This window comes from Amblyraja radiata, chromosome 15 (assembly GCF_010909765.2).
Source record: "Amblyraja radiata isolate CabotCenter1 chromosome 15, sAmbRad1.1.pri, whole genome shotgun sequence".
In the NCBI taxonomy this organism is placed as follows: Eukaryota; Metazoa; Chordata; class Chondrichthyes; order Rajiformes; family Rajidae; genus Amblyraja; species Amblyraja radiata.
The window spans coordinates 13,551,217-13,578,909 of record NC_045970.1 but is presented as its reverse complement, the minus strand read 5'-3'; the positions used below and the strand labels follow the sequence as shown (position 1 = coordinate 13,578,909).

The following is a 27,693-nucleotide window of genomic DNA, read 5'->3' as shown; positions in this document are numbered from 1 at the left end:
ACGCACATCTGCTGGTAGCACATTGAACAGTAATTCAACCTGATTAAAGGTTGTTGCAGAGATGGTTTTGCATGGGAGATCCCAATGCAGTTTAATCCAGTCCCCTGGGGCTTTTCATGCAGACGAGCAGTACAGTACATGGGTCTTTTGCACAACTACATGCTTTAATCACCTATAACTTGCACAATGTTGTGTTGCAGCTGAATATAGTGGGGCAACTTAGAGAGACTGTTGTGTGGAACCTGAAGGTGGACATAGGAGAACAATGCTGAGTGTGAAGATAGACAGAAAAAAACTGGAGTAAATCTACAGGTCAGACAGCATCTAAGGAAAAAGGAATAGCTGACAATTCTTCAGTCTGAAGAAAGGTCTCAACCCAAAATGTCACCTATCCCTTTTCCCTTAGATGCTGTCTGAATCGCTGAGTTACTCCAGCTTTTTGTGTTTATCTTTGGTTTAAAGTAGCATCTGCAGTTGCTTCCTACACAATGCTGAGTGTGAGATCACCCAGGAAGATCAGAGTGCTCATGGCCAACGTTAAGTGTCTTCTGAATACTGCTCAGCTACCTTGACCACCAATGCATCACACTAATGATCTAACCATGCTCTGCCCTTTTGTTTGAATACTTGAACAGGCTTTCTTCCCAATTCACAGCCCAGGTTGTTTAGTCGACCAATGCTGCAGCCATCGATAACAAATTTGGTTTCTGTGACAATTGGCATTACTATTTCATGCCCTACATCCATTGAGAACAGGCACATTATAGTGGAGAAGCTTGTGATCTAAAGTTGCTATCGCACTATCAATCTATGCATTGATTTTGCATCTTAATTTAATCGCAACACATTAAATATCCACAATTGAATTTCTGGGCTGCAATATTAAATGAATGTAAAAATTATACATTACCAAACAGAAGGCACACTGAAAACTGTTTTAGTTTCAATGCACCTTTCCATTATATGCTTTGCATAATTTTGTGAAGGGCAAGGCTGGCAGGATTACGGAATGCTAGTTGACAAGGAATACTGAGGCTCGAGTCAGGAAATTGGAGGCAGATGTCAGATAAAGACCGCTGCGATCAAGTGACAACCTTGTGGAGTATAAGAAATGTTAAGAGTTCACTTGAGGGAAATCAGGAGGGCAAAAGGGAAGATGAGATACTGTAACTTTAGCAAGTAAGGTACAGGGGAATCCCACGGGATTCTGTAAGTATATTAAGAACAAAGGGGTAAGGGGAGAGAATGAGGCCCCTTAAGGATCAATGTGGTTGTCTATGTGTGGAGATGGGCGGGATCTTAAATATTTCTTGACTCCTATACAATGGAGAAGGCCATCTGCATATTTACACGATTGGCCCCAGACCCCATCTCAAATTATTTACAACAAATATTATTATACACATATACACATTGAGTATCAGTCACTGCATGCATAAATATGGTAAACTCCATATTCCATACCACTTATGTCCAGTGACTCCCTGCTGTGCACGGTTCTAATATAGAGTACCCCTTGTTCACACAGCTGCACCTTTTGACTTCAAAATGTATCACTGCTCATATGTTGTGATGGAAGTAGGAAGTCAACTAATATAATTTTATGTTAGGTATTTGAAAAAATGTAAACACCGCATTTTACTATGTCTACTTATGAACATCAATGCTTTAGAACATTACAGTGTACATTTACATTTGGTGTGGGGTGGGGTGGGGAAGGTGTGCTAAGTACAATGAAGAAGGTCTCAGAGGAATCCACTTTTACTGTTACCTACCGCGTCCATGCTTTTATCCCTGAGAACGAGGATTTAGTTTATTCTTAAATGTGACTAACTAATGAAGCGGTCATGAGTATTTATACTCTCCAACCTGATTAAAGAAACATTGCAGTACCATGTAGGAACCATACTTTTCATCAACAATTATAAGCAAAATAAATTACATTCTAAATGTCCATTACCTTTCTCGCCAATGTATGTTCCCTACAGTCTGTAAAAGCTAAAACAGTTCTGAATATGGATTTGTCATTTAAACCTCAGAAGATGCTAACAAATCACATTTGAAAGATTATGCACCAGCTACTTTGACAAAATAATCATCACCACTCGAAATCATCACTTATATCAGGAGATTACTCTGCTGTCCACTAGTTTTACTACATGTGACATTCAGTACATTCAAATCTAAAGAATGGTCACAATCAACATAACCAATCTTACAAGCGGAAATTGTTGGTCAAAACTATAACTTGCATATTATTAAACAAACAAAGCTTGCATAAATACCTTGCCAAAGCTTCCTTTCCCAATTGCACGTAGTATTTGAAAGTGGTCGAAATTCACTGCAAAAAAAAAAAAAAAAAAAAATATTTGAATGTTTTTGTAATCACAGTTGTAACACTATTCTCATGCCAGAATATAAAGTAATTCCACATTTCTCTGAAGTAGATCTATCTCTTAAAACACTGGAGACCTTACATCACCAGTTAAATTTGACAGTGGTACTGGAAGAGTTAATAACTCCATTATTATTATTTATATATTTGCAGTTGCATTAACTCTGACTATTTTTCAGCTGTAGTAGGAATATTCCAAGACCTTTTTATACACAGATTGAAAGTGTGCCAGTAAGGCACTCAGTTTCCGGCAGAATTAGGCTTTACTGTAACAGATAGATTGATGGTATTAGTTTCTTTAACCACCTCATTTCACATTTCCTGAACATGTGCACTGTGTTTTCTGGCATCATGTATTAAATAAAATAATTAGATGATAACCACAGGAAATATAAGACTAAGATGATGTTTTCATGAAGCGAATCAATTCTAGGGATTTCAGAGACACAATAATACTCTTGCAGTACAATAATAGATTTACAATTTTAACAAACATTTGAGACACATTGAGGCATACAACGGATTAAAGTAAAGTAGAATTTATATGATCAGAAAAGGAATCGCCTTGGTCTTTTGAATAACGTACATTCTGTTCAGAATTGTTCTGCGGGTTCCTGTTTTGTTCTTGCACTTCAGACTGATTAAAATGTCAGATGTGGCCATGGTTGACAACTGGATTACCATAAAACTATTCTAACCATGCAGTCGGCTAAAGTCAATAAAAAAATGTAATGTATAAAATGTTGATTGAGGAATATAACAACTTTCTCTATGAACAAGACTGCTAAATGGACACAGTAATTTAGATATAATGTAAAATGTAATAGCCTATTTGTGCTATGCTGCACAGTGTTATGAAAATGCAATATTCACAACTACTAGGAAAAAAATATTTTGGTTTAAAACATAGTATACTTTAAATGGGACCATCCATTTATTTGACAAGCATATTGGAACACTGTGGGTGAGGCAATCAGATATTGCTTTGGTAAGTTCATGCTCTTACTTTCCTACTTATGACAAATGGATCAACGAGTTTCTGGAAACAGTGAACAGCAGAAACACAAAGGAATAAGTTACTGAATGATCTAAATATCATTGCAACTAAGTCAGTTTCCAACATATTGGAAATAATCACCGAATCACCGTAAAACAGCATCTGCAGTTCTTTCCTATACATTCCACCATTGTGGAATGGGAATTAAAATTGTGGAGTTAGTCATGCGACATACCTATAAATTATATATGTTTTTAATTCACCCAATAGATGCACTCAACAGTAGCCTTGCTAACATTTATTGCTTGTCCTGATTTATTTTGAACTGAGTAGATTGTTAGGCCATTTCAGAAGGCAGTTAAGCTAAACTAATTTAGTGTGAGCTTTGAGACATATGCAGGCCGAACCACGTATGGATGGCAGATTTCATTCCCTGAAAGGTTATTAGTGAATTTGAAATGCTTTCACAATCATGTGGCAGCTTCATGATCAACATTACCGATACTGATCCAATTCATACCACAGCCACATAATCAATTGAATTTGAATTCATCAGCTGCTTTGATTGGATTAGACCCTTATCAGAAGTCCTGCCTGGCAGAGGGCCAGCTTTCTACCAGGATCTCCATATTCCTGGGTTCCTTGAATATCAGAAACCTCACAAACAATCACTGACTAACAATCACTTTTAAAATCTCCAGTGGTGAATTCCAAAGATTTGCCATTCTAGGAATGGAAAAGTTTCCTCTCATTTCAACCCAGATTGCCCATTCCTTGTTTTGACAAGAAGAAGCTTAATACTGAACCTCATGGCAGTGGGAGGTATCCACCTCGCACATACTCTGTTTAATTCTCCATGGATTTTGTACATTTCAATTAAGCTACCTATTTTCCCCTACATTCCAGAAAACAGAGGCTGGGTCTACTTACTCTCCCCTGACAGAGCAGCCAACTTAGGATACAGTCTGGTGAATATCTGCTGTACTCCGTCTGCAGCAAGTATACGTATGTTTTAGGTAAGGAAACCAAAAACATATACAATAAACCAGATCTGGTCTCGCCAACACCCTGTGTAATTGAAGCAAGACATCTACACTTGTATACCCAAATCCTCCAGCAAAAAGGTCAATATAACATTTGCTTTCCTAATTGCCTGTGGCACCGACACATCAGTTTTAATTATTAAAATATTATTGCATGGAAAAACAACTTATTTTCTTAAATTTTGTGCTGGATTTTACAAACACGGGGTTGGTGGTGGTGCAAAGATTTTTACGCTTGCAAGCAACATTGTACTAACACTATTCCATTAACATATTATTTCTTGGTCTTGCAACCAAACAGCACAATTAAAATCCATGCACTGGCATTTAGAGTTGCACTGAAAAATGTGAAGTGCGAATGCGAATATGAAGTCAATCAAGACAAAGGCCTTTCCATGGTTCTTTAATCCTTCACTGATTATGCTGCTGGGGTCTGCAAACAATTTGAGCAACTTCCACTAAGATATAGTGAGATAAGAGAGGGCAGCAGTTGGCATTGATTGTAACATACAACTTGATACACAAGAACATTGGATAATGGAGGGTCCTGGGTGTAAGCACCCTTTATGGGTGACTATTTGCCTATCTTGGCAAGGTAAACAAGCAAGGAATTTTACTGTGACTTGTCAAATGTGACAATAAAGTGTTCAACTCAATTCAATTCATTTGATATATGCTGGAGGCAGTGAAGCTGAGCCAGATGAAGGAAGGAAATGTGTGAGTAATGACACACACTTGACTACATCCTATTATGCATTTCACACCAACCACCTCACTCTTCTCAAGTCTACATCATTGTAGCATTCATCACATCAACTTTCCTTGCCGCCGTGCCCTCCTTCCTCTTCTATGCCTTTTCTCACATCCCCATCTGTCCACCCACTCAATCTTATTCTCCTTCATGGACATTCTTAATACATGTTCACCATCAATCTATTCTTCACATGCCATATGTTCCCCCGTATAAGTGATTGAAAAAACAACAAAATGCCATCCGAGTGTGCACGGGATTTGGGGAATTGGGGAATACCGAATCTCCTCAATCTTCTAAAGAAGTCGAGGTGCTAATGGTCTTTCTTTATGATTGTATCAATGTGCTGTGTCCAGGACAGATCTTCAGAGGTATCTCTGCCCAGGAATTTGAAGCTTTTAACTCCATCCACCACCGTCCTAATGATGAAGACAGGGTTGTGGATCCTCAGTTTCCTCTTCCAAAGTTTGCAATCAGTTCCTTGGTCTTACTGACGTTGAGTGCAAGGTTGTAGTTCTGGCCCCATTAGAGACGCTGACTCATTGTCATCAATAATTTGTCCACTGACGGTGGTGTCATCAGCAAACTGTCTGCGGCTACACAATCATGAGTATGAGTGAGTATAGAGGGCTGAGCAAACAGCCTTGAGGTGCTCCCGTGCTGATGGTCATTGAGGAGAAAGTGGTGCTGCCAATTCGTACAGATTGTGGTCTGTTGATGCGAAATGAAGGATCCAAGGGATGCATAGAGACTAGTTCCGTTAGCATTGTAACCAGCTTTTTTTCTCTAATTTATCAAAACATTTATTAAATTATTAAAAAATAATATTTACACTACAATAAAACAAGCCAGAACCCACCACCATAATCCAATACAAACAAATATACTAAATAAACTACTATACAACTCTGTTACAATCCTTATTGAGGATGCATTCGACCCCCTGAGGTGCCCAGCGGTCTCGGAAATCCCCCAGGATGCCTGTGGACAGGGCGTAGTCCCTTTCTAACCCCATCCGGGCGTGGACGTACACCCGGCAAAGGGGCAGGCAGCCGGCTCGGGCAGAGCCCTCTTCCGCCTGGCGCTGTGACTCGCGGATGGCCAGCTTGGTCAGGCCCAGGAGCAACCCAACCAGGACATCTTCAGCCCTACCTGGTAACTAGCTTGGAGTTGATGGTATTGAACGCCGGGTTGTGGTCTACGAACAACTACCTGTTGTCTGTGATTTTATTGACCAAGCCGTTTAGTGCTGAATGGAGAGCCAGTGAGATCGCATCCTCCGTTGACCAGCTGTGGCGGTAGGCAAAGTGTTGCGGGTCCAGTTTCTTATTGAAGAAGGAGATGATATGCACCATAACCAACCTCTCAAAGCACAATGGACGTTAGTGCCATCAGTCGTCATCAGTAGTCATCGAGGCACGTCACCTTACTCTACTTGGGCACCAGTATTATTGATACCCTTTTAAAGCAGGTGGGAACTTCAAACGGAATATGTCTGCAAAACTGCCAAATAATTTACCATTCCTTTGCTGGTGAATTTGGTCAGCATGCCCTCTGTTTAGAGAAATCCCAAAACAAACATGTGGCATTCTTCACAATGATCAGAGAGTATAATGATTCAACATGTCGTTCATATTTTGTCTTATTTTATTTGTCAGTTTAGCGAAGATTTCCATAAACACCACAATGTGAACCAATATATTTATTGCATAGCACAGTATAGCATAGCATAGATTATATAAAGATAGATAGATAGATAGATAAATACTTTATTAATCCCCTTATTCAGGGGAAATTCTGATGCCCGTGATAAACCATCTAATATAAAATATAAGTACGATGCTAAATTAAAACTTTAATTTTGTGACAATTGTAATGCTTCATGTAAGTTTGGACGTACATGGTAAATGGTAGGGAATTGAAGAATGCAGGAGAACAGAGGGATCCCTGAAAGTGGAATCTCATGTAGATAGGGTGGTAAAGAAAGCTTTTGGTGTGCTGGCCTTTATAAATCAGAGCATTGAGTATAGAAGTTGGGATGCAATGTTAAAATTGTACAAGGCATTGGTGAGGCCAATTCTGGAGTATGGGGTACAATTTTGGTCGCCTAATTATAGGAAGGATGTCAACAAAATAGAGAGAGCTGTTTTGTTTGTGGAATGAGCTTCCAGTGAAGGTGGTGGAGGCAGGTTCGTTTTTATCATTTAAAAATAAATTGGATAGTTATATGGACGGGAAAGGAATGGAGGGTTATGGTCTGAGCGCAGGTATATGGGACTAGGGGAGAATACGTGTTCGGAACGGACTAGAAGGGTCGAGATGGCCTGGTTCCGTGCTGTAATTGTTATATGGTTATATGGTTATATGGTTTCTCCCCACGTTCATTTTCGGGATCGAGCTACCAGTTATTGCCTGTTTCAAAATGCCCAGAGAAAGTAATGCTGTGCCACCCCTTGTAATCCCTACAGCCCTACTGGTGAGTTTGAGTTTAGTTTATAAAAGGTACTCCCACAGTGTTACCATGATTTCAATGCAGAAATGATGAAGGACTGGTGATGTACTTCCAATCAGGGGATAGTTTGCAAATTGGAGGGAAAATCTCCATGAGGGGTGGTACAGTGGCACAGCGGTAGAGTTGCTGCCTTGCAGCGCCAGAGACCTGGTTCGATCCTGACTTGGGGTGCTGTCTGTATTGATTTTGGATGTGATCCCTGTAACTGTGTGGGTTATCTCCGGGAGCTCCGGTTTCCTCCCACACTCCCAAGACGTACAGATTCGTAGGTTAATTGGTTTTAGTAAAACTGTAAATTGCCCCTAGTGTGTAGGATCATGCAAGATCACTGGTTGGGGTGGAGTCGGTGGGCCGAAGGGCCTGTTTCCGCTCTGTATCTCCAAAGTCTAAATCTCTGAAGCAAGGCCAATGCCCAAGACCTCTCACGTACCTAACCCTACCAAACACACAAACTATCTCTTTGTTTGAACGCCTGGAAAAGTTGTGGACAACACGCACTAAACACACAGCATCTTCATTGATCAAGATTCAAGAGAGTTTATTGCCATGTGCCCCTGATAGGACAATGAAATTCTTGCTTTGCTTCAGCACACAGAACATAGTAGGCATGACTACAGAACAGATCAGTATGACCATTATATAAATATATACACACACACATAATTAAATAAACTGATAAAGTGCAAATAAACAGATAATGTTCAGAGTTTTGTCCGAGCCTAGTTTAAAAGCCTGATGGCTGTGGGGAAGTAGCTATTCCTGAACCTGGCCGTTGCAATCTTCAGTCATCACGCAATATGCAAAAAAACAATATTTAATCTCAAATAAAAGCAACAGCAGTATATTTTATGTTGCTGCCATTTACTGTGACTGCCAAGGAGAGATATTATGCAGCTGCAATCTTATTAATTTCTCACCCCTTCTACCCCGATAGTATTTTTTAAGCCTAAAAGTTCACGATTCTGAATAAGTTATTGGCTGCATAATAATATAAGCTAGGATGATAAATAATTATCAAATCAACATACACCATGAGCTATGTATAGGTCAGGTCAGGGGGGAGTTCCCCCCGCCACAGGTACCATGTAATCCCGTGCTACCTGCTCCATGGTCGGATAGTCGGCGACTAAACCGTCTCCCCCACCTGGTTTGCCAGGTGACGACGGGGCTGTGGACCCCCAGCAGGACCAAAAACAAGACCTGTCAAAGGGCAGATGAGCTCCTAGCGAGCCAACAGCCATCCACACTTCAGTAGAAGTTGCGATCACTGTCGTACACGGCATTGTAAGGCACCTTGCCTGTTGAAGTTTTCAACGATGATGTTGATGATGATGATACTTTTAGTGTCAAAGGTAAAAAACGTAAGCAATTTTATTAAGATATTCTATGCAGTAATATCAAATCGGTACAAAGGGCAAGCTTCCTTTTAAAAAAGCTTAGAGTAGCTGAACTAATTGGATCAAACTGCAATGTCTTCCACATCCCTTTATTCTTATACTGACCTCTGGCTCACATCCTACCTCATGCTGCAACCGTCTGTCAACTCATCTGCTATTGCCTAGTCTCTGTCACCATCCATTTTCATCCCATCACTGTGCCACAAATATCTGGACCTGACAAACTTGCCGTTCACTGAAAAAATGAGGTAAGGCCACTAAACCACTACTGGTAGGAGTTTAAGCCGATATAAATTCTATTTGGGCAATGCAGACATTTTCTTTAGATTGCCCTGTGGCCCATTAACCCATGATTACCCATTGCTGAGAGAGCAGAGACCCTCACTGCTGCACCTGCTCACTCTTCCATTAGTTGCTGCACAGGTTACAATGGAATCAGGAAGATGGCCCCAAAAGGTCTCCTACTGTTCACCCTTGGAATCAGGGCGAGCAGAGATGTCTGCTCCAGGAAATTGTACAGTCATTGAAATGCCTCTGACAGGATCTTACTTAAATCTTACCACCAAGAATTGATTGTATTTACAGGCACAACCAGCCAGATCATTCAGTGGGGCGAGACACAAAAAGCTGGAGTAACTCAGCGAGTCAGGCAGCATCTCTGGAAAAAAGGAATCGGTGACATTTTGAGTCGAGAAGAAGGGCCTGAAGAATGGAAATATCATCTATTTCTTTTCTCCGGAGATGCTGTCTAACCCGCTGAGTTACTCCAGCTTTTTGTGTCTATCCGGTTTAAACCAGCATCTGCAGTTGCTTCCTGCACATTCAGATGGGGCACCACATTAAGCAGATACTGTAGATGCTACAATAGGAGAACGCCTTATTTCATTTACAATAGGTTACTCTCGCCCCCACTGCTATAGGCTTTACACAACACATGGCTATCATTTACAGGTCGTTGTCAGCTTATTGGAGACTAAATAACTGAATGCCATCCACAGATGAGGTGAGACTAACTGCCCTTGGAATTAAGGCAGCATTTGACTGAAGATGGCAGTGAGGCATCTTGGTAAAAATACATTCAATGGGGAGTTGAAGGAGAAAGCGTTGGAAACATTGTGGTTATACTTTACACAAAGGAAAATGGTTGCAATTGTTTGAGATCAATCATCCCAGCCCCAGTACATTACTGCAAGGGCTCTTCAGGAACCTGCTCTGGGGCCAACTTCCTTCAGCCGCTTCACCAATGATCTTCCTATGATTCTAATGTCATAAGTGATAGGAGAAGAATTAGACCATTCAGCCAATCAAGTCTGCTCCGCTATTCAATCATGGCTGATCTATCACTCCCTCCTAACCCTCCCTTCTCCCAATAAACTCAGACACCCTTACTAATCAAGAGTCTATCCATCTGCCTTAAATATATCCATTGACTTGCCCTACACAGCCTTCTGTGGCAAATAATTCCACAGATTCAACCTTCTTCTGACAAAAGAATTTCATCGTCATCTTCCTGAAGGGAAGTATTTTAATCTGAGGCAATGACTAGTCCTAGACTCTCCCACCAGTGGAAACATCCTCTCCACATCCACTCTATCCAAGCCTTTGACTCTTTGGTACGTTTCAATGAGGTCCCCCCTTATTCTTCTAAACTCCAGCGAGTACAGGCCAAGTGCTGTTGAACGCTGAGGTTTGAACTGGGGACATTCACTGATGACTGGACAATGTTTGATTTCCATTCACAACTCAGAAAAAGAAGTAGGTTATGCTTGCAAACAACAAGACCGAGACAATATTCAGGCAACGACTGTTAAGTGGAAAATAACATCCATACAATAAAAGTGGCAGGCAATGGGGATTTCCAAACAAGAGCCTAACTTGGTACTCTTGACATTCAATAGTATCACCCTGCCAAGTCCCTCATCATTAATATCCTGAAGATTACCAACAAGTAGAAAGTCAACTGGACCATTCAATGGTGACAAGAGCAGGTCATCGACTGGGCGTACTTTGCCAAGTGACACATTCTCTGACATCCCAAGGCCTTTCTACCATTTGTACGGGAAATTCAATAGCATGATGAACGAATGTAGGACTTACTCTCAGGAAGTTTAATGCCATCCGAGACAAAGCCAGCTACTTGTTTCATACCTCATCCACCGCCCAAAAGATTAATTATCATCACCATGGGTGTAGAGTAGCTTCAGTGTGTATCAACCATAATATTTACAGTGGCTACTTGCCCAGGCTATCGTGACACCACCTCCAAAACCCATGATGTATAAACCTGGTGCAGGAAACCACCACTGTCAGCGAGCTTCTCTCCAAATTGCATCTCATCGCCAATCATTAATCAACATTGAGTCCAGACAGTGGAACTCCCCACCCATCAGCATCGTGGAACGACCTTCATCAGAATGAATGCAGCATTTCAACAAGATTTCTAAAAGGCAATCAGGGATGGGCAATCAACACCCAGATCCTGAAAATACATTTTTTTTTAAAATCAGCTTATGCGTCTTCAAATTTGAATCCTTCTGCTATCCCTGGAAAAAGAGGAAATTCTATCCTCGTATTTGAACCTGCTTTTCACATTCATCACCCTAACTCCCAAATATTGCCTCTTATTTTAAAGGTGCACATGGTGTAACATGGTCATCTCTCGCTCCCTGCCTCTTCACTGCAGTAATGTACTTGAGTCTTTCACCTTGCTAAAAGTCAAGAACCACAATCTCTTGGATGGTGGAAAAGATAATCGACGATAGAGAATCTATCTCACCATTCCACATGCACAGCTGTACCGATACCGTATATAATAGCTCAGAGGGTAATTAAAACATCTTTTTGAAAATATTCAGCAGGTCAGGCAGCATCTGGAGAGTGGAACAGTGTTGCATGAGGTCATGGAAAAGGAGGGAATAAAAGCTTTTAGTTACAGAGCAACAGAGAGAGATGGAAAGTAAGCTTACTGAAAGTAAGCGTGCAGGTACAGCAGGCAGTGATGAAAGCTAATGGCATGTTGGCCTTGATTGGGAGAGGATTTGAGTATAAGAACAAAGAGGTCCTTCTGCAGTTGTACAGGGCGCTAGTGAGATCACACCTGGAGTATTGTGTGCAGTTTTGGTCTCCAGATTTGAGGAAGGACATTCTTGCAATTGAGGGAGTGCAGCGTAGGTTCACTAGGTTAATTCCCGGGATGGCGGGACTGTCATATATTGAAAGAATGGAGCGTCTGGGCTTGTATACACTGGAATGTAGAAGGATGAGAGGATATCTTATTGAAACATAAGATTATTAAGGGTTTGGACATGCTAGAGGCAGGAAACATGTTCCCAATGTTGGGGGTGTCCAGAATCAGGGACCACAGTTTAAGAATAAGGGGTAGGCCATTTAGAACGGAGATGAGGAAAAACATTTTCACCCAGAGAGTTGTAAATGTGTAGAATTCTCTGCCGCAGAAGGTTGTGGAGGCCAATTCTTTGGATGCTTTCAAGAGAGAGTTAGATAGAGCTCTTAAAGATAGCAGAGTCAAGGGATATGGGGAGAAGGCAGGAACGGGTTCTGATTGTGGATGATCAACCATGATCACAGTGAATGACGGTGCTGGCTCGAAGGGCTGAATGGCCTACTCCTGCCTCTATTATCTATTGTCTATTGAGAAAACAAAAGGGATGGTCTATGATGAGGAGCACACCAGAGAGACCCAAGGGCATGTGGTGGAAGTGCTACCTGAAGGAGGATGGCAAATGGACATCTGAATTAAGTGCAATCAGGAAGAGATGAATGAAATCTGAAATAACAGAGGAGGGAACACAGAATAACATGTTGAACACCTGAGCCACAAGAGTAGGCAGTTGTCTGAAACTGCTGATTTCAATGTTGAATCCTGAATGCTGTATTTGGAAGATGGAGGTCCTGATGTTTTTATTGAGCTTTATTGGGGTAAACAAAGAGTGGCAACAATACAAATAATCTGAGGCAGCCTGAAGAGGGGCCCTGACCCAAAACATCGCCTATCCATGCCCACCACTGAGTTATTCCAGCACCGTGTGTTCCACACAAAGTTCCAGCAACTGCAGCCCCTCATGTCAACAAATAATCAAATGGAAGAATACAGAAGTTCAGGGTTACCCTTGCAGGCTGAATGGAAGTGCTGCAGTACAGATACCCAATCTGCGTTGGTTTTGTCGTGCACAGTAAAGGCAACAAACTAAATTGCTAATAGTATCAGCGAATTGCTGCTCCACCAACAAGCGAATCAAGAACGAAGAGAATTACGAGTGTTTATCGTCATGTGCCCCAAAGCAGAACAATAAAATTCTTACCTGCAGCAGCACAACAGGTATGTGAACAGAGAACTCAATAGAACTATGGGAGAGAGGAGGTAAAAAGAAAGTGTTGCATCTGCTGCAGTTGCATGGTGCCACGAGAGAGATATTGCTGCAGATGAAAGACAAATCAAGAACAACAGGAAGGGAAGATTATCCTCAGAATGATAAAGTAGGAGTGGAAAGGTAAACATGACCTGGAGTACAATCACACTGAAACTGCTGTAAAATTTGGCGGATGACCTGTTGAATGTGTAGACAATAGACAATAGGTGCAGGAGTAGGCCATTCGGCCCTTCGAGCCAGCACCACCATTCAATGTGATCATGGCTGATCATCCCCAATCCCTGCTTTTTCCCCATATCCCCTATCTTTAAGAGCCCTATCGTTGATCAGATGGATCAAGGGGTATTGCACTTAAATTCTGAATGGGAGGAGAAGGGAGAGCAAGAGTATGGGTAAAGACTCGTTAAAAATACGTTGGAAGGGGAACAAAAGTTGAGGAAAAAGGAAGGTATCGAAAACACTGGTAAGGAAGATAGGGCATCATAAATTAACCTCAGTATCACCATAGTGGTTGAGGAAAGAAGTGTTGAGAGTCACAGTAATCCAACAACCTCCCATCCAACACAATACCAGGAGAGCTGGTGGATGTCCAGAATGAATGGCAGCAGCTCTGTGAATCAGAGATACTTTATCTTTTCATAGGATGTTCACCTTCATCGCTCAACTCACAACAGCCCTCGTTTCACCTGGGACCTCACAACAGCTCTGGTTTCTACACACCTTTGCCACCCATGCCAAAATAGCACGTCCAAAGTTGCCCTTTGGTTCCAGAGCTACTTGAGATCATCCTCCAAGCTTCCACCACTGATGTCAGCTACCCACCACGAACCACACTGCATTCAGTGGTAAGTGCTATGCGGCACATAGACAGCACATAGATGGTTTTCTGACATTTCCCCTCAATAAGAGGGGATTTGATTCGGGATGTTTATTTTGTGTAGGCTTTTACTGTTACAGGATGGTCAAGCAGCGACTGCGATGCACCAAGGAGGAAAGGCAATTACCTTCGCTGGTGATTGATAAGATGATGAATATTTCTAAGATGCCAGAGGCTGCTTTCCCTTTCCTTTTTTCTCTTCTTGTTTCTGAACTGATGACTGCTTTTCCCTCGTGATCAATTAGTTGCATAGGACACAGCAAACTGTCCCCACATACTGCAGGTCTTTTAGAGAGAAATCCAGGTAGGAGAAGGATTGTTGCAGCAGCCAATGATCTTCCTGTTACAATTTCTTCCTGCATTAGGAACCATATTTATGACCATTGCTGGCTGCAATATGACAACTCAAATTGCAGAAAACTTTTAGAACCTTGTGCGGAATGAAGATATCATGAACCCAGCCAGTGTCCTGAGATAGCCGTTTGTGTAGGAAGGAACTGCAGATGCTGATTTATACCGAAGATAGACACAAAATACTGGAGTCATTCAGTGGGACAGGCAGCATCTCTGGCAAGAAGGAATGGGTGACATTTCGGGTTGGGACCATTCTTCAGACTACGAGTCAGTGGGGAGGGAGACTAGAGATATGGACGGGTAAGGCGTGAAAACGACAGATCAAAGCAGACAATTAAGGAAATATAGCATGGTTCATTCTTGGCTGAGGGGAAAGTGACAATGAGGCATACAATCAGTAAATTTAATCAGGAGGACTGAAACTGGTTGGAGAACTAGGGTGGGGGAGGGATGGCGAGAGAGAGAAAACAAGGGTTGCTTGAAGTTAGAGAAATCAATATTCATATCGCTGGCTTGTAAGCTGCGAATGCCATTTGTTCCTGAATGGCAGATCTCAGTCAGTTAGAATTGGTCTTGAGATTACCGTCATCAGGCCCTCAACACTGATGCTCCTCAGGACGCCTGCTTGGTCCCCTGCTCTACTCCCTATACACCCATGACTTTGGCCAAGTACAGTGGCAACACGATCTTCAACTTTGCCAATGATACCACTACTGTTGGCTGGATCAACAACAATGATGTGTGGAGTACAGAAAATAGAACCTTGTATCACGATGTCAAACAACAACCTAGCTCTTAACATCAGCAAGATGGAAAAGTCAATTGTTGACCAAAGGAAGCGGGAAGGTGAACACAACCGTTCTTCATCAATGGAGCTGCTGTAGAGATGGTCGACAGCTTCAAGTTCCTTGGCTTCCATTTCACCAACATCCTAGTCTGAAGAAGGGTTTCGACCCGAAACGTCGCCTATTCTTTCGCTCCATAGATGCTGCCTTACCTGCTGAGTTTCTCCAGCTTTTTTGTCGACCTCCTAACCTGATTAGTTCACAGCTATACGGTGATCAAGAAAGTGCATGAGTGTATTTACTATATTTAGCTTTTGAAAAGATTCGGCATATCCATAAAGCTTCTCATGAACTTCCACAGATGCATCATAGAAGGCATTTTGAAGGGTGCATCACAGCTTGTATGGCAAAGATAGCCACAAAAAGCTGGAGTAACTCAGTGAGTCAGCATCTCTAAAGAAAAGGCATAAGTGAGAGGGTCGAGGCCCTTCTTCAGATTGCTTCGACCCGAAACGTCACCTATTCCTTTTCTCCAGACATGACGTCCGGCCCACTGAGTTACTCCAGCTTTTTGAGTTTATCTTCGGTTTAAACTAGCATCTGCAGTTTCTTCCCACATGGTTTGTATGGCAGTTGCTTTGCTCTTGACTGCCTGAAACTGCAGAGAATGGTCAACATCACAAGCTTGTCACTTCCATCCATTCAGTCCACCTTCATGGTGCATTGTATCAGGACAGCTGGAAGTATTGTAAAATGATGCCCCTTTCTCAGACCATTCCCCTTTCTTTCTTCTACCTCCAGGGAGGAAATACAGAAGCTCAAAAGTCTGGTTGTCCAGATTTAAAGACAATTTCTTACCTGCTGCTGTCAAATGTATGGACCAATCATCTCTTTCATACCCTCTTACTCGAGGTGCTGCTGCACGTACACTTACACTTAACTTTACTTCATTTGGTTATTCCCTTATTGCACTTTGAATGTGCAGTAGGCTATGCCAGGTTAACACAGGGAGTGTGTTGGCTTTAGGGATGAGCTGTAAAATGGTAGTGGTGTATTCATGCCATTGAATGCTGATCAATGTCAAAAACCACCTACTCTGCTTTCACCAACATGGTGGTCCAATTGATTCATACAACAAATGTGAATGACACATTTTAAAACCAAAGGGTAAATATAAGACATGTTTCTGAAACAAATTTTGTATCAGCGATGTTAACAATAGATAGCAAATATTAGGAGTCCTTTCCCATCTATTGTGCACACAGTCGTTCACAATGTATGCTTGCTTCTGCATCAGCTGTGGTATCACATGAACATAAACCAGATGAACCAAAAATGAAAATAATCCTCTGAAAATTTAAAGTTGTGTTGACCTCAGATTAGAGTTGCCAACTGTCCCGTATTAGTTGGGACATCCCGTATATTGGGCTAAATTGGTTTATCCCAAATGGGACCACCCTTGTCCCGTATTTGACTGCTACTAGCAGGTGCTCCTCTACTTATGATGGGTTACGTTCCGATAAACCCATCGTAAATCGAAAATATCCCAAGTCGAAAATGCATTTAATACACCTAACCTACCATCACTAGAGTGTTCAGGGTTGGGCCGCCAGGCGCTTGTGGGTTTTCATTCTCCGGGTTAGTTTCCCCCCCACTCCCTCTCTCTCCTCTTCAGTCCTCTGCCTTTGGGAGTGTTTTTAATTTCCACGTTTTAACTATGATATCTCTTTGGCGTCTCTCAACCGCCCGCCCCACCCCACATCCACTTCCACCACCGCTCCTGTTCGGTCGGAGTGCTCACCAATTCCCTGAGCACCGACGCCCCTTAAATCTCCCGAGTGCCAGCCCCCGCAGGAGCGAACACACGGCCAATTGTCACAGCCGGTTACAGCTCTGAGATTTTATCAACCGGCTCATCAGACCTGTTGCCGTTCGATGTCCATCTTGCCTCTTGCAAGATTCCTCACAAATCCCTCCCTCATCACTTTCCCCCAAAGGCTAACAATGTTCTCTTATCTACCTGCAAAATCTCGCCATACACCAGCCCCTTCTTTAAAGCCCTGTCCCATGGTACAAGTTCATTCCAAGAGTTCTCCCGGGTTTGCCCTGATTCGAACTCGGAGATTTACGGCGGAGCCACTCGTCGGTACTCGGGGCTCTCGTGGACATTTTTCAACATGTTGAAAATTTTTCACGAGTCTTCCCGTGCTTACCTGCCGTTAGCGAGTCTTCCTGAGTACCTGCCGTTAGCATTATGAGCCGCTAAGAGACGACCCGAGCTCCGACGTACCCGCTACGTTCATTCTCCGTGCTTACCACGAATTTGAATTTTTTTTTACTCGGGAGAGCTCTTGGAATGAACTCGTATCGTGGGACAGGGCTCAGTCCTGAAGCTCACCTCTTCTGTATCCACTGCACACTTTCTCTCTCTCTCTCCAGCCTCAGCTCAGATATCTCGCCTACAAAACAGCTGACTCAATCATCCTTGCATCAAGGTAAATAGGTGAGAAAGTGCTCAGGCCAGCGTTAGATACTAAAGGGCCTGTCCCACCAGCATGCGATTGCATGCGTCTAGTGCGACCAAACATGGTCGCTTGAGGCGTACAGCCTCGCGGGGCCGGTCCCACTTCGATCGGCGGAGGCGTATGGAGTTGTGCGGGGCTGGTCCCGACATCGCGCAGGGCTCCAAAAACCCGCACTGCCCGCAGGCGCATTGAGGGCGTATGCAGCGTCTCGATGGGCGTACGCAGCGTCTTGACGTTGTACGCAGCATCTTGACAGCGTACGCCTAGCGCGTGGCGTTGTGCGATGACATCAACGCCCGGCGTGCCGTTGCGTGATGACGTCACCGCCCGACGCCGTGCGACGTCTAAATTCAATCGGCCCGCCTCCTGCCCAGCTGATTGTTGAGTACGATGTCGGGACCAGCTCCGCGCAACTCCATACGCCTCCGCGGTTCGAATTGGGACCGTACGCCTCAAGTGACCACATTTGGTCGCGCTAGATGCATGCAATCGCATGCTGGTGGGCCAGGCCCTTAACAAGCCAGCTCAGGCAAGCGAGTGCGTCTGCTCAACAGAGCAGGCGTAAATCTAAATGTATGACTGAAAAGCAATTTTAATTAAACAGTAAAGCATTACCGATTAAATTATCAACGCAGTCCAACGCTGCCACGAGACCAGGCTAGTGAAATACAGTTTCTACTGAATATATATCACTTTTGCACCATCATAAAGTCGAAGCATCGTAAGTCAAGCATCGTAAGTCGAGGAGCATCTGTAATCACCAGAGGGCTCGCTTACAGACAGATCCTAGATCTGATACAACAGCGTGCGGCGTGCGTGTTGCATGTGCTGTTGATGCCACACACGAGTGATTCACCTGTCATCCAATCACAGGTCCCTTTATGCGCATCAGTTGCACGCTATATTTTGCCAATTCCTGCCAAAGCAACAAGTTTCAGTAACGCCTGGTGTTGTTCGGTCAGTTTGGCATGTGCAAAGATGGATAAACCTGCAAAGAAATGACTGTGCAGCTATAACAAGCAATGGGAAGCAAAAAAGACGTGGGTTAAGCCCGTCAGTGGTGACTCGACGAAGGCCTTCTGTACTTTATGCTGTCAGGAAATTTTCCCTTATTTGGACCTTTTGTCCCTTATGAGGGAGTGAGAACGTTGGCAACCCTAGCTCAGATGGACTTCTAAGCACTTCACTGAAAAGAACAGTGTGCTGCTTTCAAAGAGTTTGCCTGCAATCAGAGCCCCAGAGAGCTTTGATCAAGAATCATTTCAAGTTTATTTTTGAAGGAGAAAGTCTATTTTAAAAGCAAATTCTGCAATCGGGGTGTCAGACAAGAATTTTGCTGGCAAATAGGATGTGGATGTTGTCATGGTGGGTGTTCTGGCACCTGTGAATATACTTCTGGGTGCATGTGGGCCTTTGTTCACGTAATTGCAATGTAAATGAAGTTCCAGTGTAAATTACAGCTGAACAGCCATCTCATTGCCACAAATGCACAATGCTCCTTTCGAATTTATGCACAGATTTTATAAAGTTCCTTTCCTGGCTATGATTGCAGCAAATGGGATGTATTTAAGGATTGTTGGGATTTTCAAGTCATTTAGATTAACATAAAACATCCCAGAAGGCCCTCCTAACCTTTCAAGAGTCAAGTGAAGAGTGTTTTATTGTCATATGTCCCGGACGGGAAAATGACATTCTTACTTGCTGCAGCACTACAGAATATGTGAATATGTAAACATTGTATATAACGGGGAAACAAATAAGTTCAATAAATAACAAATATAGTGCAAACAACAAATAATAATATAGTCTTTTGCAGTTCAGAACTCATAGCTTATTTGTTGTGTTTAATAGCCTGAAGGCTGTGGGGAGGTAGCTGTTCCTGAAACTGGACGTTACAGTCTTCAGGCTCCTGTACCTTCTTCCTGATGGCAATGGTGAGATAAGTGTGTGGCCAGGATGGTGTGGGTCCTTGATGATTTTGGCTGCCTTTTTGAGGCAGCGACTACGATAGATCCCTTCGACAGTGGGGAGGTCAAAGCCGGTGATGGACTGGGCAGTGGTCACAACTTTTTGTAGTCTTTTTCGCTCCTGGACGTTCAAGTTGCCGAACCAGGCCATGATGCAATCAGTCAGAATGCTCTCTACCGTGCACCTGTAGAGAGTCCTCTTCGACATGCCGAATCTCCGTAATCTTCTCAGGAAGTAGAGTCGCTGATGTGCCTTCTTTACAATTGCATCAGTGTGCTGGGTCCAGGAAAGATCTTCTGATATATGCATGCCCAGGAATTTGGAGTTATTGGCCTTCTCCACCATCATCCCATAGATATAAACAGGATTATGGGTCCTCATCCTTCCCCTACCAAAGTCCACAATCAGTTCCTTAGTCTTGCTGATGTTGAGAGCCAGGTTGTTGTGCTGGCACCATTTGGTCAGTCGGTCGATCAATCTATAATCTGACTCATCCCCATGTTCACTATGACTGGCTACGCAATCATGGGTATAGAGTGAGTAAAGCAGGGGGCTAAGCACGCAGCCTTGAGGTGCTCCCATATTAATTGTTACAGAGAATGAAGTGATTCCGCCAATTCGAACAGACAACGGTCTGTGGATGAGGAAATCGAGGATCCAATTGCAGAGGGATGCACAGAGGCCCAGTTCCATGAGCTTGGTAACCAGCTTGGAAGGGATGATGGTATTAAACGCTGAGCTGCAGGCTATAAACAACAACCTGACGTAGGTGCTTTTATTGTCCAAGTGGTCCAGTGTGGAGTGGAGAGCCAGTGAAATTGCATCTACCATTGACCTGTAGTTGAGGTATGTGAACTATAGTTGGTGGAGGTTCTTGTCAAGCTGTTTGGCCTGCCCTGTGCTTGAAACTGCAATGGAAATGGAAATGAAAATGCAATGAGCTGTTTGGCCTGCCCTGTGCTTGAAACACCAATGGAAAGGAAATGGAAATGGAAATGAAATCAGTTGTTTGGCCTGCCCTGTTCTTGAAATTAAAATGGAAATGAATTGTTTGGCCTGCCTGAAACCACTAATTTCGGCCCACAAGGCCCATATTAGCTGAAAGGACTACAAAAAGTAGTAAACACTGCCCAGTCCATCATCGGCTCTGACCTTCCTTCCATCAAGGGGATTTATCGCAGTCGCTGCCTCAAAAAGGCTGGCAGTATCATCAAAGACCCACACCATCCTGGCCACACACTCATCTCCCTGCTACCTTCAGGTAGAAGGTACAGGAGCCTGAAGACTGCAACAACCAGGTTCAGGAATAGTTACTTCCCCTCAGCCATCAGGCTATTAAACCTGGCTCGGACAAAACTCTGATTATTACCAACCACTTTCTGTTATTTGCACTATCAGTTTATTTATTCATGTGTGTATATATTTATATCATGGTATGTGGACACATTTATCTGTTTTGTAGTAAATGCCTACTATTTTCTGTGTGCTTAAGCAAAGCAAGAATTTCATTGTCCTATACAGGGACACATGACAATAAACTCACTTGAACTTGAACTTGAAACCAGTCCCTTTTGCCCAACATGCCCATATTAGCCAAGGAGGAGCATTTTGGCCCAAAAGACCCATGCCATACCAGGAAAAGTCCAGAAAAAGTGCCTTTCACTGGGATTTCACAGATATTTTTTTATAGAGCCCCTTCGGCCCAGCAGGCCTGTACTAGCCCAGAAGGAATCCCTTTGGCCTATCAGTGAGTATTCCCCCTGCAGTATTAAGACTCACCCCAGTATTTTTCTCCCTCCCTCCCCCCCTCCTCTTTCCCCCCCCCCCCCTCCTCTTCCCCCCCGCCTCCTCTTTCCCCCCCCCTCCTCTTTCTCCCCCCCCCCCCTCCTCTTCCCCCCCCCGCCTCCTCTTTTTCCCCCTCCCCCCTCCTCTTCCCCCCCCCCTCCTCCTCTTTCCCCCCACCCCCCTCCTCTGTCCCCCCACCCCCCTCCTCTGTCCCCCCACCCCCCTCCTCTGTCCCCCCACCCCCCTCCTCTGTCCCCCCACCCCCCTCCTCTGTCCCCCCACCCCCTCCTCTGTCCCCCCACCCCCTCCTCTGTCCCCCCACCCCCCCCCTCTGTCCCCCACCCCCCTCCTCTGTCCCCCCACCCCCTCCTCTGTCCCCCCACCCCCCTCCTCTGTCCCCCCACCCCCCTCCTCTGTCTCCCACCCCCCTCCTCTGTCCCCCCACCCCCCTCCTCTGTCCCTCTGTCCCCCCACCCCCTCCTCTTTCCCCCTCATCTTTCTCCCCCACCCCCTCCTCTTTCCCCCCACCCCCCCTCCTCTGTCCCCCCACCCCCCTCCTCTTTCCCCCCACCTCTTCTTCCCCCCACCCCCCCCACCTCTTCTTCCCCCCACCCCCCACCTCTTCTTCCCCCCACCCCCCCACCTCTTCTTCCCCCCCACCCCCCCACCTCTTCTTCCCCCCACCCCCCCACCTCTTCTTCCCCCCCCCCCCTCCTCTTCTCCCCCCTACCCCTCTTCCTCCTCCCCCCCCCCCCCCCCCCCCCCCCCCCCCCCCCCGGCCACAAATATTGGAATTGGTGGAGAGGTGGAATATTGCATTGGGGGACCAGCCCTCCCGTGTGATCATGGGACCCAATGGGTCCCACTTAGTCTAGTGATATCTACATTACTAAAAGTCTGATCTTGACCGCTTTTGGCCCACTGTGCTGCGATTTCTGAGAGAACGCCGCCACCTACGGCCGTCATTTTTGACCACCTCGCTCAGAGCCCCCCTCCACCTTCCGGGACCAGAGGATTTTTCCCATCGATGAAAAATCAGAGAGTTATTAATGTTTTTTTAAAATTCCCCATTCTCTCTGCTGCCCCCGCTGGCGGCAGGGGGAGGGGGAGGGGGAGGGACTATAAAACCCAGAAGTGTCGTGCCTTACTCAGTCTCTGCCAGACCCAGGAAGCGAGAGGGTCATGTCTGTCCGAGCTGTGAATAACACTGAACGCACGCCTACTCCACGGTGAGTCCCCTCGATGTGGCTGCTGCCAAATTGTTTGCCTTTTTATTTAAAGTTTGTGTTCACAAAATGAATTTTGGTTGTCAGGTGGCTGCTGCCCAATTGTTTGCCTCGCCTTTTTAAAAAACGTTTGTGTTCACAAAGTGAATTTTGGTTGTCAGGTGGCTACTGCCCAATTGTTTGCCTCGCCTTTTAAAAAGAGTTTGTGTTCACAAAATGAATTTTGGTTGTCAGGTGGCCACTGCCAAATTGATTGCCTTGGCTTGGCTTTTAAAATCATTGCAACAGTTCGCTGCCAGCCCAAGAATCCATTCAGCCCACAATGTCTATACTAGTGAGCGAGCAATATTGGAATTGGTGGAGAGGTGGAATATTGCGTTGGTGACCAGCCCTCCCATGTGATGCTGGGACCCAACGGGTCCCACTTAGTCTAGTATTATATATAGATACAAATAGAAAATGCTGGGAATGGAGGGACTTGATTCACAAAGCATTATTCCCAGGCTAACTCTGTTTCCAGCATTTTCTGACAACTTCAGATTTCCAGCATCAGCAGTTTTTACAATGCTCCATAATATTTTGCCTATATATTTTGATTATATCATTGAACTCCAATCATGTGTCTAGCCATTAAAAAGCGAGAGTACTTGCCTAGTGTGTTAATTCCCATCATCTAGAGTGACAAGGATGTGACAGGCATATTACATCTTCTTCAGAATTTTTTTTTGCAAACCAATTAATTGGCAAAAGAATGCAAATATAGAAGAAAAAAAATAGCTGGAGCTTTTAATCCACAGGAAGCTGCCACTATGGTCTAAATTAGATGTTAACCAGCGTGGATGCAAGGTGGTGGGAGACCACATGAAGAATAATTCCTATGTCCTTAAGATTATTGCTCTCATGCCTTCCAGTATACACATAAATACACATATCTACAATACAGCTAAAAATATCCTGGGGAAAGCTTGCTATTTTCTCCACATACTTCCTGATAATTAAATGAACTTGACACCCACACACAGTCATCATTACCACGGATGAAACCTTCATAGTATTTGCATAAACCAGCTGGCAGGAGTATTCGTGCTCGCCTTTAACCACTCCCCATTCCAAACTGAGTTTCTCACCTGCTTTTAAGGGCCTGTCCCACGAGCATGTGACTGCATGCGGCAAGCGCGACCTAACGTGGTCGCTTGAGCCGTACGGCCTCGCGGAGCCAGTCCCACTTCGATCGCCGGAGCCGTATGGAGTTGTGCGGAGCTGGTCCCGACATCGCGCGGGGCTCCGAAAAACTGACACTGTCCAAAAATTCCGCATGGTAACGGCCTGCCAGCCCGCAGCCGCATTCAAGCCGTATGTACCGCTTCGACGGGTGTGCGCAGCGTCTCGAAGCCATACGTGACGCGCAAACTTCCCGCGGACTTCGCTCACACTTCACGTCAACTCGTACGGGATCACTCGACCTCCACGCGGCCCCCGCTTCCGGTTTGGTCACGCTAGCCGCATGCAGTCGCATGCTCGTGGTACAGGCCCTGTACGGGGATCATTCGATCTTCGCGCGGCCCCCGCTTCCGTTTTGGTCGCGCTCGCCGCATGCAGTCGCATGCTCGTGGGACAGGCCCTTTAGATCACATCGTCTGGTGCCAGTGAAAAGTAAAATAGTTTAGTTTGGTTTAGTTTATTGTCACGTGTACCGAGGTACAGCGAAAAGCTTTTGTTGCGTGCTAACCGGTCAGTGAAAGGACAATACATGATTACAAGGAACTGCAGGTGCTGGTTTACACTGAAGATAGACACAACATGCTGGGGTAACTCAGCGACACATGCAGCATCTCTGTGGAGAAGGAATGGGTGACGTTTCGGGTGGAAGGGTCTCAACCTGAAACATAACCCATTCCTTCTATCCAGAGATGCTGCCTGTCCCACTGAGTTACTCCAGCATTAGGTGTCTATCTTCAGTGTAAACCAGCACCTGCAGTTCCTTCCTACATGAGTACAATCGAGCCATTCACAGATACATAATGAAGGGAACAACGTGACTGTAGTGAAGTGCCTGCAGGGGTTGGTAATGGTGCTCATCAACTCCCACCTCCCAGATAGTCTTGATGCACTGCAACCCGCTGACTACCTCAACAGAACCATGAGCTGCCATCTCCCTGGAATATCTGGATAGCAAGGACACCAACGTCAGACTCTGATTTATTGACCAGGGCTCAGGCTTCCACACTAATTCCAACAAAACTCATCTTTAATCTCCCGGATCTAGGGCACTGCACGTAGCAAATTAATTCTTGATGTCTTGACCCATAAACTGCAATCAGTAAAGATAAGCAACAAAACATCCTTCATGATCATTCTCAACAATGGTGCAGTATAAGGCTGTGTTCTCAGCCACTTATGAGACTCCATTCACACACATGACTGTTTGGACAAAATCTGCTCTAATATGATTTGCAGATAATAGCTGGATTTGAAACAACGATGAAACAGTGCAGTAAGGACGAGGAGACCTGAGTAGCATTCTGGTAAGAACCTCTCCCTCAATGTCACCCGCAATGAAGTAGCTGATCATTGACCAGGAAATGGGATGAAATAAATGCAAGTCTCTATCAATGCTGATGACGTGGAGATGGTCAAGAGCTTCAAGTCCCTAGCTATAAATATAATGAGCAATTTGTCCTGGTCCAAGCACATTGGATCTATGGCCAACAAAGCGTAACAATATCTTAACAGTACTTCCTCAGAAGGCTGAGATAATTTGACAACTCTCCAATTATTCTTTTCAATTTCTACAAATGGACTATAGAAAGTGCTCTACCTGGATGCATCATGGCCTGGTATGACAAATGCTCTACCCAAGACTGCAAGAAATTGTGAAAAGTTGTGAATATAGCCCAGTCCAGATCCCAAACCAGCCTCCCCCCCCCTCCCCCGCACCATTAACTACATATATATTTCACACCGCCTTTTGAAAGCAGCCAACATAATTGAGGACCACCCACACTTTGTTCATTCCCCATCTCCCCTCTCCCATTGGGCAGATATAATGTATTTAAAGCATATACATCCAGATTCTTGAACAGCTTCCCTGCTGCTATCAAACTCTTGAATGGACCTCTCATAAACCAAGGTTGAACTTTAGATGTCCCAATCCACCTTTTTGCAGCCCTTGCACTTTTTTTAATCTGCACTTTCTCTGCAGCTCTAACACAATATTCCGTACTCTCTTTTCTGTTTTCCACTACCTGCCGTGCTCATGGATGATATGATTTGCCTGGATAGCAAGCAAAAAAAAAGTGCAAGTGCAGTATCTTGGAACAAATGGCAATAATAAACCAATACTTTAGCTCCCAGTCACTGGCAAGAGGTGCAACTAGACCTGCTGTGTGCTGGGCCAATGTTTTCACCAATAGACAACAATATGAAAAAACCTTAAATCATGCTTCCCTGGATACAATCCATTTGGTGGGATTCTGTTCCACCTTATTACCCATCTTGTATTTCCTGCCACTTGTGCAATGCCAGTTCATGAATTGACGACATCTCTTTTTCATCTGAAGTCAAGGTGGAGCAATTTTAGTAACAATTGTGCTTCAGCAAGTCGTTAACAAGCCAGAAACTTGGTTGAAATCTATTCTGTTCATTAAAACAGATCACATCTTTTTACTCCCAAGAATAATTTTGACAGCCTGCAGCAATTTGGCAACCACTCCAATGCTGTTGATTTAGAAATCATTGCAGCTTCATGCACACAAGGCCATGGTTATTTTAATCATATCCCCTTAAAGGTTTGATGAAATATGCGACTAATGCAAGTTCAAGTTACAATACTTATCCTTCATTGAAAGACAAGGTATAACATATTTATTAATATGTGAAGAAACATTATTGCATCCATGAATTAAATATTAATTAACAAGCCATCCATGGCAACATTTTCATATTAATCATTACCAGATGCTATTTTGCTAGTAGTAAAATGAACTGCAGAGGCTCAGAAAAAAATGATCTAAACATATTATTGAAGAAATGTTTATCTAACCATTGCAGTGACACATTTGGCCTGCCTGAACTCAATTCCCTATTCTTCCAAGTGCCCCCAATCTACCATCTGCTCCACCCCAACCCTTGATCGAGAATAAAGTTCTACATTTAAGTATGTGTAACTATGAACAATATAACAAGAATGGCAACTCTTGGAGCAAGATGGATGCCTCAGGCTCTCCAACAGTAACCCAAGAGACCCTGCTGATCAACTATGACCAAAGTCAACCTTGATTTTCCAATGGCCTATTGAAGGTGATGAAATCGTGCCACCCTATCTGGTGACCTTCCAAATCTAATGCCTCCCTGGCAGTCCTTACCTCATTCAAATCAGATGAGCACAATCATTGACAATAGATCTTGTTCAGCTTTAGGCCAGTGCTCTGGGATGCCATTCAAGTGATGGACTGGATGAGACCTTCAGGTCCTTCCAATCTATAGCATCACGATATATATCTACACAAAGAGGTTGGTATTCTGTACACTGTTGGGAGGGGCAACAACAGATTAAAGGGTAAATAGGGGTAAGCAAAAAGGAACTCGATTATGTTAATTGATGACCCTCCTAGGGATAGAATCCATTATTTCTATGTGCTCTTAATGTAATACCATATGATATTAATATTTGCTGCAAATCTCAATT

General features: G+C 44.1%; 1 protein-coding gene across 3 annotated transcripts in view; it reads right to left on the bottom strand.

The window, feature by feature from the left end:
- stk32c (serine/threonine kinase 32C) overlaps positions 1-27,693 on the bottom strand; it is a 286,597-nt gene that overhangs the window by 172,233 nt on the left and 86,671 nt on the right. For all 3 annotated transcript variants that reach the window (XM_033033645.1, XM_033033646.1, XM_033033647.1), the window contains exon 2: positions 2,286-2,341. In XM_033033645.1, the coding sequence (XP_032889536.1) occupies positions 2,286-2,341 (56 nt within the window). The remainder of the gene's footprint in view (positions 1-2,285; positions 2,342-27,693) is intronic.